The sequence below is a fragment of the Hippocampus comes genome, unplaced genomic scaffold, assembly GCF_001891065.2.
Source record: "Hippocampus comes isolate QL1 unplaced genomic scaffold, H_comes_QL1_v1.1 scaffold58, whole genome shotgun sequence".
In the NCBI taxonomy this organism is placed as follows: domain Eukaryota; kingdom Metazoa; phylum Chordata; class Actinopteri; order Syngnathiformes; family Syngnathidae; genus Hippocampus; species Hippocampus comes.
The window spans coordinates 307801-325046 of NW_017805118.1; the positions used below are offsets into that span (position 1 = coordinate 307801).

The following is a 17246-nucleotide window of genomic DNA, read 5'->3' on the forward strand; positions in this document are numbered from 1 at the left end:
CCAGCGTTGGTTCAGGTAGATCGTCGCGGACAGCCATGGCACGAAAAAAAAAAAAAAAGATACAAGGAGGTAATTTATTTACAATTTAGGTACACAAATACAGTGGCAAATATAAATGTGAGAACAAAAGTTGCTGGCCCAGTGACTAATTTTTCTTCAACTCGCTGACTAAAGAAGTTTCAAAATCAAAAACTACTGGGCATTATTTCAACAGACATGGCTACTCGCAGCCAGACGTCCAAGACACAATTAAATTCGAATTGGGGGAGGGGGGGATAGAGGAAAAAAAACAAAAAAAAAACACACCCACACAAACACACACCCACACACAAAAAAACTCAGTCAGTACCCCTGACAGCCAAGTGTATGAAGAAACAACAACAAAAAAAAAAAGAATTGGCCACATTCAGTACAGTGCCCGCGACCAGCACTGCTCTGTGACAAAAAGGGGCGGACGGGTGCGGGGGTGGGGTGGGGTGACAGGACGCACACCGACAAGCAGATGCTACACATAATTACGGCTGCCTAACCTTGCCGCAGAGCAGGCCTCCTAAAGCAAAGCTTTCGAAATAATGCTCGGATCCCCAACTAAGAAGGAAGGAAATCAAAAGACAAAAAGATATATTTACACATCTACATTGCAAGTATTTCACAGCTTCAAAAACAATACAAAGGAGACGACGCAAAAATGTTTTCTCTGGACACAGTGAAGAGAAATCTGGTCAACAGTGTCAAATGAAGCGCTCGCCACCTTTCATAAAGTGCAGTTGTTTTGGCCGACACTAAGAAAGGGAACAGGGCCCACTGCACACTGCACTGTTGACAAAAACTATGTATTGAAACTGAAGGGAGAATACATAAGCCTCCTGCGTCTGAAATACCAAAACATGTTTGGTACATTCACTGGATGTGTGTGTGTAATCATACACACCCTTTAACTAGATACTACAAAAAAAAAAAAAAAAGATGTTTCATTGATGAGTGTGACAAGACGGTAAAGACATTGGGCCATAAACTGAGTATGTAGTGGGATTCAGAGAGTTTGTCGATTATACTTGGAAAAATACGAAGAAGTTGCCATGTTGGCCCTGGAAACAATCGTTGTCTTTAGGCATGCTTCGAAAAAACAAAAAAACAAAAACCAAAAACGTGTGACCGGCTTGGGGAAGGGCAGTGCAGCTTGTCCAGATATCTTCCGCAAAAGTGGACAGAAAACAGTCCTAAAGTCCAACACTTAGACCGAGACACAAAAACCAAAAGGGGACGCGGTTTGGGGGTGGTCTAAGGGGACAAAAGTCAACAAGGTGAGAGTACTGAGAGCAGTCAGTAAGAAAGCACTTCCAATTAGCTGGTCGAAGTGAAGTGGCTTCCCGTGGTAGCTGATGCAGTAGTAATTCAGAGAGTGGCAATAGTACTTTTGAGTCTGTCTCGTGTCTCAGTGGGCGCAGACTAGACTGCGTGGCTGCGTGATACTGGCTCATCGAGGAGCGAGAGGATGGAGGATAGCAGGCAGTGCGCTCGACACCATCTGGAGGAAACAAGAAAAAGGAAAAAAGGAGCGTCAGGCGAGGCGCGATCCAATTTGGAGCAGATTGGGGGGTGGAGTCTGAAGACACCCCTTAAAGAATGGGCGTGGATCCTATTTAGAGCCACTTGATAATCTGGCCTTTTGACCATTTTTGGTCGGAAGTGAAAAATCAGGCTCAATAATCGCTTACGTCACCTTTGACCAAGCACATTCAGCCAATCACAGATGCAACCAGCAGGCAAAGCGGACTCGTTTGAACAAACACGGAAATACAGTAGCTGCGTTGTTGACAAGACACTTTCGAACATTTGCGAAACGAGGATATGAGATAATACTGCGGTCAAGCAGAATGTGAGTCGGGCTATTCTCGTGATGCGAAAGTCAATAAGAGTTAGCGTAGATGGGGCCAAATCTGTTCAGCGTCGCCGGAATCAAACGGCTTCGAGCAGGTGCTACTTTGTCACATACGCGCCGGGTAAAAAGTGGACAAACAACGCCCGGGGACGCAACAAGGAAGGGAAAGGTTGCCCGAGTCCAGTCCTCGGGAGCCCCTATCCAACCTGTTTTTGTGGTCTCTCTTCCCACAACGTCGGTATCAGCTGATCTTTGTCTGGTGTGAGTCACCGAAGGAGCCAAGACAGTCACGGTTCCCTCATCTCACTTCTAAAATGGCGCACTGCTGCCCTCTGCTGGCAGTTTGGCTCATTACCACTCCTCAAAGCGCTTGCAATTCAAAAAACCAGCGCATGAGCTGCGGATCAAAATCCCTCCCAAATAACAAAACATATCCAAATACGGAATTCGACCTTTGGCACTGATTTTTTTTTTCATAAGTTGATCTTGGCATTAATAAGGAGTTAATTATGACATAATTACTTTGTAAAGGTTACAGGGCTTGAGGCTACCCTGTGTTGTGACTTTGTGGTTACACCAGCGTCATCAGAATGCAACTTTATCTTAAACCGAGGACCAAGTGTAATGGTTATCTGTCAATGTTTTGCACAGCAGTGCACCAATAATTTAACAAACAAAAGAAAAACAACACCAATCTGTTGTGCAGTTGAAGATTAAAAAAAAAAAAAAAATCCACATAATACAAGTAAAAGGTTGCCATCCTGGAAAATTAGTTCACAGCCAGCAGAAAAAGTTTGCAGCCATCCAGTCATTACTCAACACACAGTGTGTGTGTGCGTGTGTGTCATTTGGGTTGTCACTTTGGCGAAGGTGCAGCTTACGCACCGAAACATTCTAAACCCCTTTTCCTTTGAAAAACACAGCGCACTAGGTGTCGGAACAACTGGATGGCGTGCCTTCAGCCAGAGCCATGAGGAAGCTTTAAGCTGAGATGCAAAAACAAGTAGCTTAATCTCGTGCAAGTGTTACGGGGTCAGAAAAAAAAAAAAATTACAGAGGGGATGTAGGGACGCAGGTTTTGGCAGGTAAAAACAACATCAGAAACCCACAACTGCACCAAGCCATACGAGGGGGGGTGGATAAAGATGGAAGGAGTCCATTTTGGGCCAGTGAATTGTATGCGTGCCATTGCTGTATGTGGCATCAAACCAACGGTGCAAGCAACAAGCCAGAAAGACAAAGCTTTTCAAAAGGATATTCTTTTCGGAACTGAGTCGGCAATTGAGGGGGCAGAGGGGGAGAGGGGGGTGTTACATTCTTGGACTACGGTGCACACTGTGATGCATTATCCAGACCAGCTCTCATGACTGCAACCTTTGACCTCAGATGCATCAAGTCTATTCTACACGCATTTACTGGCTGCCTCGTTCGCACTTGAGGCGAGCGAGGTTTGATAAAAGAAAATTCGCCCGTTATTAGTTACATATCTTCCACTATTCAGAATGAATAGCAGAGATTTGTGTAAAAGTGCGGGAAAAAAAACACATGCTTGAATGAGGAGCATCATTGTAAGGCAGTACAGTGTCGAACTGGAAGATGGATAAATGCATTCCTGGTGCTTACAGGGGCTGTGGAACTCACCCAGTGTTGCCACGGTCACACAAGTATGTGGCGAGCGTCTACTTGGCGTGATGTTCGTAGGGAATGCTATTCTGAGGTTGGGGGAAGGGAGAGACAAGGCCCAATACGTCAAGTCAGACACCTTGTCATGGAGCGACTGCACTACGGGTTAAACAGACGAAAAGAGCAGCACCTCAACACGAGGTCCGAGTTGCTGCACAAGAAAAGTGGAGGGAACTCGCTTGATGGGCTTTTTTTTAAGCTTTTCCACCGTGTTTTCGAACATAGCAGTTGATTAGTTGTTCGGTAACAATGATCTCAACTCCATTACAGCAGCAGACAGAATTTAGAGACGTGTAATTAATTCACTTGCATGACATGCATTTCTTTCTTTTTTTTTTTTGTGTGATTCATGGCGATCAGCAGCACACACAGCAGCGACCCCGTGTCACGATTCACAGCGAGCAGGGCAACCATATCTGCTTGATGGTTAGTTCTTCAACAAAAGATGAAAATAACGCTCTTCCCATGTCTGAGGAGGGTCGGCATCAAAACGGGGACTCCTACAATATGCGCTTGAAAAATCTCAATGAGCAGGAATAAAGTCAAGGGTCTTGTACCTGCGAGGTGGACATGCGCGAGTTGTCTTGCCGTCCAGTAAGATCCGAGGAGGAGACGTTGACGGGGGCGCCGCGATGCAGTCGCATGCTGACTTTTCGCTCACGCTCCATGCCGGATGCTTGACGTGGGGACGCTGGAGATTAGAGGGGGAACTTCAACAACTTCCAAGTACCAGCAAACAAGACGTGTTGACGTCTGGAACTCCCACATTGCAGTTGGCCGACACCTGATACTACTTTTGAAGCTTGTAAATTCCAGGGTGAACTTCAAACAGCGCAATTCCCATCAGTACCATTAAAATGACTTTGCTAGCCGGTGTGAATGACGCATTAGCGAGTGATCATTTGCAAACCTGTATGTGAAGTGGGTGTCAGCGGCGGGGCCCCGTCTTGGCCCCCGCGAGGTCGCCCCGATGCGGCGGGGACTCCTCTGGTCGCCGGGTTCCTGCCATGTCTCAGCCTGTCCTCTCGGTCGCGGCGCTCTCTCTCCGCCTCCTCTGCCGCTCGGTTGGCTCCCTGTTCAAAACAGCGTTCGTCAGAACAATCACGCCAACAAATCCGGGCTATGACCTGAACACAAGTTGGAATAATAATCCTGTTGGATGTTATTTAACATCAGTAGCATCTGGCTGTTAATATAAAAAGCGGCTGGCCTGCATTAGAGTTACAGAAGAATACAGGAAAAAAAAAAAAAGCTCACCAAGCAAAAAATTCAAATAAAAACAAAATGTGTGCATTATTATCTCAGCTACATTTGCTCTTCCTTAGGCAGAAATTAAAAATTGCACTGGCACGTTTGCCACACATGCCAAAGGAAGCAAAGCACCTTTTGCATCCAAAACGTATTCATGCAATAAAGTTGGTCAAGTAATACTCACAAACTTGAGCATATTCCAGTCAAACACATAGTCATAAGAGAATCCCTGTCTGTGAAAAAGGTTCCGGAAAAGCTGTCGCAGGTACGAGTAGTCTGGCTTGTCGTCAAAGCGGAGGGAACGGCAAAAATTCAGGTAGGTTGCAAATTCAGCTGCGACAGAGACAACAACTACTATTAGCCGAGACCTAATAATTCACTAACTGGAAAAGAAAAAAAAAAAATCACCATAATAATAATAATAAAAAAAAAAAAACATTCAAACTATTGCAAATGATCCAAAGAAGTTGACTCACATGGGTATCCCTTGCATAGAATCTCGATTGGGGTGGACATTTTCTTTTCACTGATGCGTTCGTACTTTTGTCTCTTGGTGGCGGCCTTGAGGCCTTGCCAAGGCAGGGAGCCCAAATTAAAATACATAAGAACGTAGCCCAAGGACTCCAGATCGTCACGCCTTGACTGCTCTGTAGAGGATCGCAGAAAAGAAAAAAAAAAGTGTTCAACTTCCAATTACGTTTTAGGCAAGTCCAAACATGTTCACTTCAAAAAGGAGCATGTTCCATCTGCGCGAGTATGTACCAATCCCCAGATGAGTGTTGATGGAGGCGTATCTTGCAGTTCCAGTCAAGTTCTTGTTCTCGCGGTACGGGATGTGCTGGTGAGTGCGGGCGTCGCGGTATTTTTTGGCCAGGCCAAAGTCGATGATGTAGACCAGGTTGCCCTTTTTGCCGAGCCCCATCAGAAAGTTGTCAGGCTTCACATCTCTGTGGATGAAGTTCTTGGAGTGAATGTACTCGATGCGACTGATCTGTCGTGGAGAAAGGATGACATTATATTAACATTTTGTGGGGAAAAAATTATGAAAGGCAATAGTACATGACTCGCTCCCAAAATGTTAGAAGACTCAGCAAATGACGGTGGCAGATTGGATTGTCACAGAGACTCCAACAATTCATGGACAGCAGATATTTCTTAGTCATGTTTGGGGGGGAATGAGAAAGGCAACCTACAAATTGAAATAAAAAGCTAACAAGAACAACCTATCTACCAAGTGGGATTGATTATGCAATAACTATCAAAACAATATTTTGTGGGGAAAAAATGATTTAAGGCAATAGTACATGACTCGCTCCCAAAATGTGAGAAGACTCAGCAAATGACGGTGGCAGATTTGATTGTCACAGAGACTCCAACAATTCATGGGCAGCAAATATTTCTTTGTCATGTTTGGGGGGAATGAGAACGGCAGCCTACAAATTCAAATAAAAAGCTCACAAGAACAACCTATCTATCAAGTGGGATTGATTATGCAATAACTATCAAAACAATCGCCCCAAAACTTGTTTGAGCATGATCTGCAGAAGAATGCATTGAATTTGGGAGGCGCGCCTACGTTAAAGTCAGGGCACAAACCATGCCTGTCATGGAAAGAATGTGTGCGCAGTCTGTCATTACAGTCTTGTCTTCTACTCATTGTTTTTGGTCACAGCATGGGTGAAGACGTTTACCTGAGCTTATTTTGGGTGCAATGGTGTCAATAATCATTTCAACATAACGAGGAAAAGCAGCATGAGCGCAGCTGGTCACAGTATGGGTGAAGACGTTTACCTGAGCTTATTTCGTGTGCAATGGTGTCAATAATTGTTTCAACATAACGAGGAAAAGCAGCATGAGCGCAGCAAGAAAAAAAAAAAGTCAAGCAAGAAGTGGGTGACAGGATCCGCGAGGAACTACATCAAGCAATTGGGAGTTGGGATGAACTATGCATGATATGCGTGTCCAGAAATTAGTCCAGGCGAAGGCGTGTCAGTCATCTCACCATCTGATCAGCAAGGAGGAGGACCGTCTTGAGGCTAAACTTGCGGGAGCAAAAGTTGAAGAGATCCTCCAGGCTGGGCCCCAGCAGCTCCATCACCATTACGTTGTAGTCACCTTCTGCCCCACACCATTTTATGGTCGGAATACCCACTACAAGCACAACAAAAGGAGACACTTGTCTAAAACAAAGAACGAAATTGAAAATATGAGAGTCGGAATGTACTGGAAGGTCTATATTTGTTCATTGTGTGGCTTGGACATGAGATGGCAAAGTCTAAAATTCATACTTTTGGATTATTACACCATTTTACCACCCTACATTCCATAGTTGCTTTATTTGGCCCCAAAAATGTTGATAATCGAGTCTCTCGATAGTTTGAACTGTAAAATCATCAAACGCTAGAATTTACGATTTTGTGAACAGCGAATCACAAACAAGCGGGGGTTTATTGTTTAGACGGGAGACAAGGTTCCATGACTTTACCTCCTCCTTGCATCATTTTGTAGATCTTGCTTTCGATGTGGAGTTGGGGATGCTTGGTCTTCACACATTCCAACTTAATGGCAACCTCTTCGCCCACAGAAATATCTGTGCCTAAAATTGGAAACGCATATCGACACACGTTGTGAACCCAAAGCATTTTTTTCCCATCAACATGAAAGTTTCAAAATGAATAATTTGTACAACTACCTCAAAAACAAAACAAAACAACCATGGGAAAGGGACAACTGCAGTTATGTTATTACTGACCTCTCACACGTCTGTTCAAAAGATTTTCTACTCACAGTCAGCTTGCCAAAGCATAATCAATGTGTGGGAACAGATGTTGGGATTTTTTTGGGGTGATGAGACCATATAAGTGTATCAGAAATATGTGCATCAAATGTGTTCAAACAATTCAAATGCCAAATTACAATACATGTCATGTGGCCCTTTTCTTTAGATAGTATGTAAACCTCCAGCAGTCAATGCTCAACCCATGAGCAAAGGCAGTGCAGCCCTTGTGAGGCTTGCATGAGTAATCGATGCTAAAGTCTGCAATCTTTTATTGTCATGCATGTTGAGCTCCTGTTGCGCTGCCATGTCATTTCCAGCCAAGCCGAAGGCTCAAAATGAAGGATTACTCAATTCTGACGAACACACAGTTGCTTTTAGATTTGCTCATCATCGAGGTATACGGAATTATTAGATGTACTTGAATGAGACAAATCAGTGACATGCATGCATTTGGACAAAGACCTCTTGAGTCCAATGAAAGATGAAATGCTAATATTACCGCTCACTGAAATTTAGTGTAGAACACGATTGAAGCCACCACACGCATCGATTGTGTTACGAGAAAATGACCTTACATCATTCAATTATAAAATGTGGATGCGGGTCCTGAGAAATTCGAGAGCAACGAATTGAACTGCTTTCATTTGCAGAGGTATCACAGCGAGAAAGATGAGACCGTGGCCTTCGCCGTGCTGACGGGTTATGGGGGTTGTATTGTGTAACTACGGCCAACTGTTTGTCGACCGACTCGACTGAAAACGAGAAGCTTGTAGCAACGGATAAACAACAGGAACTTCTGGGTGGGTCTTCTCAAGCACAACCCAGAAGTCAGCTTGATTGTCCAATTCATTTGACGTAACATATTCCACTGAACCCCCCCCCCTCCAACTGTCTAGATAGCATTGCCAAAAATGAACAGTAACTCGATTAATTTAACTCCAATTGTGTTTTTTAACACCACATTTTCAGGTGATGGCTATGAGTCAAAGAGATGAAAACTAGATCGGAACTAGAACTGTTAGCTAAAACAGTGGCTGGTCTCAACACAAAGGTTAAGATCAGCAACAGTGACGATAGCTCTTGAAACGACTGCTCGTGTCACGTCGATGCGGTGGATACGACAAATATATTCAACACTCACAAACAAGATGAAAACACAAACAATTATGGATATTTTACTTACCCAAATAGATATCACCGAACGATCCACTTCCGATTTTTCTTCCTAGTCTGTATCGGTTCCCCACTCGAAGTTCCATCTTGTCGCTGACTAAATTAAGCGTTCCCTTGCCTTAAATCTACTAAACTTTCCACTTTTTGTTTATTTGACTACCTGCCTTAAGTGGTTGACAAGCCACCAATTCTCAATGCTTCTCTCCCCGGAATCGGTTCCTTCTGTACAATCCAAAATTCACCATCCCTTTTCTCCTTGTCTGAGAGCCGAAGACCAATAATTTTGGTATCAATCGACAGCGTAAAACACGTAGTTAGTGTTCTCTACTTTTGAAAAGTCATTTTGAACTAAAAAACAAGAGGATTGAGATGGATTTAATCGTTTAGCAGTACTCGTCCAGCTCACCTCTAATCGTAAGGCAAGTTTTTTTTTCTTCGTCGTGAAAGCGGGTTGGACAGTGACGTCACTTCCCCTAGCAACCGCTGGCAGATATGGAAATTACCCAAATCTTTTGCCGGACCATTATATTCATTATTTACCAATTATGTCACTCTATTTAATCGATGACATAAAAAGAACAAGCACTTATAGGTGGTTTTGCAATCTTTACTTAAGTTGCTTTAAATACAATAAGAGACTGCGGATGTTGGACATGGGGCATTTTAATTCGAATAAAAAGCAAGACTGCAAGACTTACTCATTCTTTAACAACATGGTGATTAAAGACGAATTTATTTTCTTTGGAAACGCCCTGCCTTGCATGGGCATAAGATCGGCGAGGACATACGCCCATGTTGGTCCTCTCCAAATCTGGAGCCACAGCCTCCAGTTGTATATTTTCTGATTGGCTGACCGTGCGTCAGCTGCTGTCGATTTTTCTCATTGGTTGCAGGGGGGGCCAATCAGAAAAATGATCTAGGCCGCTCACATGGCCAAGTTGTTGTTCCACAGATTGGATAACTAACTGGCACGTGTACTCCAACGTTCTGCATGTCGTGCACATGCTGCGTTCAAATCCCGTAGGATTAAAAGTTTAGCACTACTGTATTTGATAGTTAATCAAGAAATAATTCAAACACAAGGAAGAAAGATATTCGTGAAAAGGCCCGTTCATAGTCCATCTTTAATGCAAATCAGACAACAGACAAATCAGACACTTTACAGCTACGCAAATCAACCATTACAATTCAATCTTTACATCTTACAAACCAAATGTTTTTTTTGTATGTTGTATGTTTTTTGTATGCAAGAAGTGTATCAGATACTTCTTGCATCTACCATGCTTTTTGCATATACTGTATGCTGATGTAAGGCTCTGTCACGTAGCAATGCAATGAGGCCCAGGGAGGACGCCTGATGCCCTCACCTCCAGGCTGTGAGTTTCTCCAACACCTAAACAGTGAAATATATCCACCACACTTGTATAATGTACTGCGTTGTGGATTTGTGTGACGCAGTTATGTAACCTAGCCAATCTTGCATAGCCGGCCTGTACCTACTGCTAGTATCTGTTTATTCAAGGTAATTGACTGATACCAGAAGAAAGTCCTCCCATCCAAGTCGAGTTGGTGTCATAGTTTTGATTCTCGGTTGTTAAATATACAGTGCCTTGGCTTTTTACCCATTATAATTGCATTTCATTCAAAGTCAAAAAGTTAGCGTGTGTGTGTGTGTGTGTGTGTGTGTGTGTGTGTGTGTGTGTGTGTGTGTGTGTGTGTGTGTGTGTGTGTGTGTGTGTGTATAAAATTCCCCCTTTGAGCATATTTTTTTTGTACAACGTTCTAATGCCACCTACTGGTGGCCGGGCGTACTACAGCTTATTACAGTATTTTCAGTGAACCAGTATTTGTTGCTTGCTGAGAGCAAAGGTACTTTTGACAAAGTTGCCATTAGTATCCGAACCATTTCACGTGTTCACATGGGTTTGAAATTGCATTTCCGTAGTGATGGAGATGTCGTCAGTGCGTGAAAAGCATGCTGTGTTGGACTGAAGTTAGACGACTGATTTGAGCATTAACGTATATCGGACTGGAATCCTGCAAACATTTTGGTGACGCAGTAATGTTCATGACTCATGATATGTTTCTTGTATTTATCTGAATGTGAGCGTACGTAACACCCGTGCACGCCTCAGAATTAATCTTGTTCCTTTTGTGAAAAACAAACCTGAGCTTAGTAGCCACCATGTTTGTGGCATGTGTAATTGGCTCAGGAGCTGATCCTTTCTTCCTTCATATTTTCTTTCATTACATATTTCTGACACAAGTTGTAAGTGGTTTAATCAGCCCGAAAATCAGACTCCATAACATCATTCATTTACACTTATGCCACTTTCACTAAATGCTTTTGAGCCTCTGAAATTGGAGCTTTTCTCCATTAAAAAAACAGCTGCAGTTTCCAAACGGTAAATCCACAATGCCAAAATGGATGTGTCTCATATTTATTATATACAGTATACATGTACTGTATATAGTTGTGTGATTGAAAGAAAATACTGTTGTTTTCAAAACATGAACCTGGAAAAGAGGAGAATATGGACAAGGTCCTTTAGTTGACCCCAACACTTTGTTTTGTTACATTATGCACGTCTTCCACTTTCTTCCTTGCGTTTGTCATTTTCACCTTTGGAGTTCAGCTCTCAAAGCTCCTCCTCCAATGTAGCCTTCTGTCAAAGCACTGTTCCTCCTCCCCTTTGAATCTCCTCCACTTGTTTTTCGGGGCAGGACTTTCTGGAAGCCACTGTCTGTGCTCTGTGTTTGAGGAGTCAAGTGTGATCTAAGGAGAAAGATACGCGCAAAAAAAACAAAAACAAAAAAAAAACCCCCAAACAAGAAAGGAACCTTGCTGGTACAAGAGTGGGACAGGAACTGAAGGAAAATAAATTCTTCTGTTTTTCTTTCTTTCTGAGAGGAGAATAACGTGCCATGGCATCCAAAGTAAGATTTTGCCTCTTGCCAATAACTTTGATCCTGCAACAAACAATGTACTGATTGGTGTTTGTGGAGTGAGGGAACAGAAGTAAACACTGTTGTGCTTATGTTCTGAAGTCTGACAGCCCCAAATATAAAACATCCGCACCAGTTTACCGAGACGTCTTTGAATGACTTTGAATGCTCCATTAATTTATAAGAATTTGTTTTCCCAGTTTTCAGGTTGATGCCATACAAAAGGAATAACTTGTCTCAGCATGTCGCAGGCACCAGGCACATTATTCCTCCAACATCGAATATGCACCACCATGACCATGAGGATGGCATTTTAGCTACGCCGATCTTGTTATTTTTCTTTGTCTGACTGTTGTAATGTGTTCATGTGTACAAACAAAAATAAAAACAATCGTCCGCTTTATTTTAAAAGACTTAACAGTGGCCTATCAAATAGACCAGGCCTTAATAATACCATTTTGAAAAGTAATTTGAACATTGCAGAAGTGCGTATGAATATTGGCAGCCTTTGGCATGAATCACTTTCGAAGAAGTGGCCCTCAGCTTCCAAAAAGTTGGTCACCGCTGGTTCTAAACACTCAAAAACATGATTGACTTTCTTGATTTCCTTCTATATTGCAGATGGCACTTTCCATCGTTTGGATGTTGATGCTCTTCTGGCATTGTCCAATCCTTACCTACCGGCCAACTGAACATGGGGTGGAAGATCCAAAGATCAGAAGGGACCACAAGGAGCAGGACTACCATCGTGATGCCAGGTGCACACCTCGTCCAAACCGATTTCGGTCGTATTTGCCTGCTGTCTGAATGTAATCTTAGCCGCCATCTTGAACCAGGCTCTGATCTGCAACAACAATGACAACATACTCGACCTTATATTAAATATTTTTGGTTTTTTATTGCTATGCCATTTTTGAACAGTGTGGAATTTATTGAAACATAATGACAAGCTGTAAAAACAAATATTCATTCATTCAATTTTGAACCTTTTAATTTAATTTTTTAAAAATATATATTTCAATGAATGTCAAAGTTGAAATATGTGCTAATATTCTTTTGTGGGGTGATATTTTTATATCAGACTCCAGAGGAGTAGTGCCTCACCAGTCATGAACGTCAGTGCACTTCATTGGCATGACAAGAACTCAGTTCAGTGAGCATCGAAAGATGAACTGACTAAATTGCCTTTTGTCTGTTTTTGTTTCTCCCACACTCGTTCCAGTAAAAGGATCGATTTCAATCAGGAGTATTTGGCATGCGATAATGTGAGACGAAAAGAAGAATAGTTAGGTCACATTTCCGTTTGCTATTAGGGTTTAAAGCAACACTGTTCTATTGTGACACCGAACTATGAACAGTAAACTCAACATTGGATGGTTGTGACATTTGGACCCGAAAATGGATTATTCCTGTTGAAAAAAAAGTTTGATTTTGTGACGACACCTTTGGAATGATAAAAGTACCCTTCTAATGTTTTTTATTTTTTTGGTAATATGAAGACAATTGCGATACATCTTAACTCGTCTAATTGTTCATTGTACATGTGAAGGGGCAGAGAGTGTCGCCGCTGCTGCGACCCACGAGAGTCTGCCAGCCAGCAATACCCTCAGTACCAGATTACACCTCAGATTAACATGACCATATTGAAAGGTAAAACCACAAACAAATTTTAACTGCCTTTATCGACTGTGTTCATACATACTGCATATACGCATGTCAACACGATCCATTTGACAATTTTTACCGGGCTATCATTTCCTATAATTGCCCCTTTGACTTGATTCAGGGTTTATATCCATTCCCCGAGTTTGTCCGAATGTGAATCGTAAGCAGACGCAAATCAAGTACCAATTTAAAAATACAAAAGAAATTGCTCCACACTCTGCTTCTTATCCTTCCGACAGGTGAGAAAGGTGAGGTTGGCGGAAGGGGGGCTTACGGTAAACCCGGCAGAACAGGTCAGACGGGCCCACCGGGTTCTACTGGGATAAAAGGAAGCAAAGGTAGCATGGGGATTCCGGGGGAGCCCTGCAAGAGCTACTTTGCGGCTTTTTCAGTGGGCCGCAAGAAGGGTCTACACTCTAACGACTACTACCAGACACTCACATTTGACACCGAGATTGTAAATCTTTACGGACACTTCAACATGTTTTCGGGTAAGTTCTACTGCTACGTGCCGGGGATTTACTACTTCAGTCTGAATGTGCACACGTGGAATCGAAAGGAGACTTACCTTCACGTGATGCACAACGAGAAGGAGGTCGTGGTCCTCTACGCGCAACCCAGTGACCGCTCCATCATGCAAAGCCAAAGTCTGATGTTGGAACTTGAGAGAGGTGATCAGGTCTGGGTCAGACTGTATAAAGGAGAACGTGAGAACGCCATATTCAGTGACGAATTTGACATTTATATCATATTCAACGGACATCTGATCAAACACAAAGATGAGCTGTAGATATCAAAGTGGCAAGATTTGAATGGTTTTTACTCATGGTAGAATGGTGAAATATGAGCAGAACCGGTTCGGTTTCTCATCATGATGATGCTAAAATCTTTAGACAGTGGGGGTACCGAAGTATACGGGTCTTTTTTTAATTTTTTTTATTTTAACTGGGTGTAAATAAGCCACATTTGTTGAATGACAAAGATTACAGTGCTTGGTTTTGAGACTCCAGCCCCATAATAGTAACACATAACAGTAATGAGAATAAATAATGACCATTAAGTGCCCTTATCTGCTCAAACATACAAACTATATATTAAAGTAAGGGGCATAACTGCATTTGTTGTTCAAAACAAAAAAAAATATTGTTGAATAACACGATGTATCAAATGTTTCACGGTATCATTAACAACTACTGTAGTATCATTATAAACTCCCTGTCAATGGAGAGACTCCGCACTTCATTTATTTTAAGAAAAGCTGACAATAAATGTGAAAAGTCTACCAACAACACCATAAAGAGAGCGCATTGCACTTGTTTTATGACAGTTCTCACATCTATTTCGGTTTTGGGAAAATGGAATCTATCTATCTAACTATCTGCTTTGGTCAGATTGAAACTTACTTGTCTTCATTATATATATTTTTTGACGTTATTCTCTTGGAGCATCGATGTAAACAAGCTTTCTTTTTAAACGATGTGTCAAACTTAAGGCCAGAGCCAGACCGCCACATCATTTTCTCTGTCAAACTAAAGCAAATCAAGTGTGTCCGTATGTCATTTTTTTCTTGCTAACTGGATTTGCTCTTTCATTTTGGCGGAAAATCTTTTCACTTTTACCTCTTACAAATGTTACAAAGCATTATTTTTCTTCGCCAAATCTTAACATGAACAAAGGTATTTATTTTTGTTGTCACGATTTCCCATGGAAACTCTTGATTTCAAATGCATCGCATAGAAATGTCGGGGAGATTGCGTGTACGTAATAATACGATGAAGTGACGATGTATTTGTTTTTTTCACAATCATAAACGACCCTTTGAGTTTATGTCACGCAATGAGAACGACTTCGACATCGCTCTTCATCCTCAACCTTGACACAGCGCAAACTGGCGTTTGAAGCGATGACAACTTTCCACCACACGATGGCAGACTTTGACTGCTTAATACGAGGCAGACGCAAGGCGTTGCTAAAATGTCAGGTCGATGTTTACAATATTTATTCATTCACTTGTTATCTGTTTGACCATATGAACGACTAGCTTTTTTAATACCTTCAATAATGCCATTTGCACTGTAGACTGTGCCCCACTTTTGTAGTTGTGTCGAAACTATATGCTGCATGAATTAGCATTCGTAGAGTTATTGGCTTTTTTTTTTTTTTTTTTTTTTTTTAATGCCACGAAGCGCTGTTCAACAAATTCTGTACACCCCCAATCACGTTACCGAAATTTGGTGCTTAACGTTTGCAAATAAAATGTATCAACCATCTTGGGTACATTGTGGCGAACTGTCAGTTGCTGCGTGAACCTTCAATAAGGTCATTTATTGATTCGGAAAAAAAGTCTTTATGTTAATTACGACACCCTTTTCAGCTATTGGGTAAGGGAACCTGTGTAAAATCACCTCCAAATTTTCTGGAAAATGCTTCAGGGACTGTATTTGTCACCGTGCTGATTTTACCTGGTTGGAAAAAAAAGGTATCCAGTCCAATATTTTTAAACAACATGCAAGCTGTACGTTGCAGGTTGCTATGCAGTACCATGATCAGCAGTAAACCTCATCCAAGCTGTCTTTTGCCATTCATTTTCCCCAATAAGAGCATTTGCCGTCCTTCTCTGGTGCGTTGGCTCAAGCCAGTCACTCCATTCCCAAGTGGTTTGTGGCTACTCAGGAAATACAGCTATAAAGGCGTTGTGTATGTGCATCTATATGTGAGGACCCACAAGCAATATCAATTTTTAATTCGCTGAGCACATTGAAGGGGGCTGCTACAGACATGCCGGCATTGTCTATTTATTAGCATATGCCGATGGGAGGCCCGCTCTAAATAATCAGCCTGCACGGGACACCAGCGCAATGAGACATTAATATTTCATAGCGCATTGTGTACCTTGGTATATAGAAACATAAATAGTCTTGGTTCATGATGGTTTAGTAGGTATTAAAATTGAAGACTACCTACCCCCTTCTCCCTCAAGTTTTCAACAAGACCCGGAATTCCCGTTCAAACGTTCAGGCTTAAATAAATCCTATACAAACTGCAATCACGTTCTAAACATATTGAAATAGACTAAATTCAAATAGAGACACATCTTTAAATGCTAAATTATTGATCTAGCCCTCTGCAAGTGTTAATAGTTCTCAGAAAGAGGCCCCCAGAAAACCTTCCAATGCACGAAACATGCCAAAGATCGATGCCTATGACTTCTCCCTCAAATTAAATTAAATAATGAATTGCTTTCGGAAACAATCTACACAAATCTAAACTTATTAACCCTTTCATTCACCTTGTAACCTGATAACATGAGAAGCTGTCCACTGTCGTAACCACTGTCCCTGAAAGGGTGAAATGCTGCGATGGGACAGAGTGGCGATCATGGCCACTCATTTTGTGGAAGCATGTGACGTTGCTGGATTTTTTTATTAGGTTGGAATTTCGTAACAATGACATTGAGAAGCGCTATTGTCCATGTCGTCTGATTTCATTCACTATGGCAGTCCGTACCTGTGGATGAAAATGGGTGCTTTAGGCTGAACCAGCTTCTCCAAATCTGTTGTTGATCATTTACCCGCTTTTGTCACTGTGCATGCTTACATTCATTTGTTCCAACAACACCTGCTTGTCTTTACCTCTGACCGGCTGACAATGAAATTTAACGCATCTTAAACACCGTTAGTCCCGTGGAGGCTGGTGTTGAAAACACTCACCGGACATGTATGAGGAATCAAATGTGACACTCCCACAGATGTGATGCATTGAGTGTGTGTGGCCAGTTTCAGCAGACTAAGCCCTGTGATCCTCCACCCTTGCCAATCAATGATGAGGCTGTGGCGGCTGTGTCAGCAAATCTGAGTGCTCACTTAT

The 17246-nt window shown here is 42.2% G+C and overlaps 2 protein-coding genes across 5 annotated transcripts; one reads left to right on the forward strand and one right to left on the reverse strand.

Moving 5' to 3' along the window:
* Window positions 1–60: 60 nt before the first annotated feature.
* On the reverse strand, window positions 61–9217 carry csnk1db (casein kinase 1, delta b). 3 transcript variants are annotated; one of them, XM_019865661.1, is made up of 10 exons: window positions 8779–9217; window positions 7302–7412; window positions 6819–6967; window positions 5579–5807; window positions 5293–5463; window positions 5001–5149; window positions 4476–4638; window positions 4123–4256; window positions 3524–3589; window positions 61–1528 (listed from the first exon to the last, which is right to left on the reverse strand). In XM_019865661.1, exons 1-9 carry the CDS (start codon window positions 8852–8854, stop codon window positions 3539–3541), a joined length of 1233 nt encoding a protein of 410 aa, XP_019721220.1. In that variant the 5' UTR covers window positions 8855–9217; the 3' UTR covers window positions 61–1528; window positions 3524–3538. The 3 variants fall into 3 exon arrangements, with proteins under 3 accessions (XP_019721220.1, XP_019721222.1, XP_019721221.1); XM_019865663.1 differs by having other exon boundaries at window positions 3524–3594; window positions 8779–9216; XM_019865662.1 differs by lacking the exon at window positions 3524–3589 and having other exon boundaries at window positions 8779–9216.
* Window positions 9218–11490: 2273 nt separating this feature from the next.
* c1qtnf1 (C1q and TNF related 1) lies at window positions 11491–14670 on the forward strand. Of its 2 annotated transcripts, XM_019865737.1 has the most exons (5): window positions 11491–11705; window positions 12336–12472; window positions 13264–13364; window positions 13619–14194; window positions 14414–14670. In XM_019865737.1, exons 1-4 carry the CDS (start codon window positions 11694–11696, stop codon window positions 14167–14169), a joined length of 801 nt encoding a protein of 266 aa, XP_019721296.1. In that variant the 5' UTR covers window positions 11491–11693; the 3' UTR covers window positions 14170–14194; window positions 14414–14670. The 2 variants fall into 2 exon arrangements, with proteins under 2 accessions (XP_019721296.1, XP_019721295.1); XM_019865736.1 differs by having other exon boundaries at window positions 13619–14670.
* Window positions 14671–17246: the final 2576 nt, after the last annotated feature.

Excerpts from the sequence above, each read along its gene's own strand:
- csnk1db (XM_019865661.1), bottom strand. The coding sequence starts at position 8,854 with ATGGAACTTCGAGTGGGGAACCGATACAGACTAGGAAGAAAAATCGGA. Across the intron at positions 7,413-8,778 it reads GTTCGGTGATATCTATTTGG|GCACAGATATTTCTGTGGGC; the intron begins GTAAGTAAAATA and ends TTCCAATTTTAG. Across the intron at positions 3,590-4,122 it reads CGCGCATGTCCACCTCGCAG|CATTCCCTACGAACATCACG; the intron begins GTACAAGACCCT and ends ACCTCAGAATAG.
- c1qtnf1 (XM_019865736.1), top strand. Across the intron at positions 12,473-13,263 it reads GACTACCATCGTGATGCCAG|GGGCAGAGAGTGTCGCCGCT; the intron begins GTGCACACCTCG and ends GTACATGTGAAG. Across the intron at positions 13,365-13,618 it reads TAACATGACCATATTGAAAG|GTGAGAAAGGTGAGGTTGGC; the intron begins GTAAAACCACAA and ends TCCTTCCGACAG.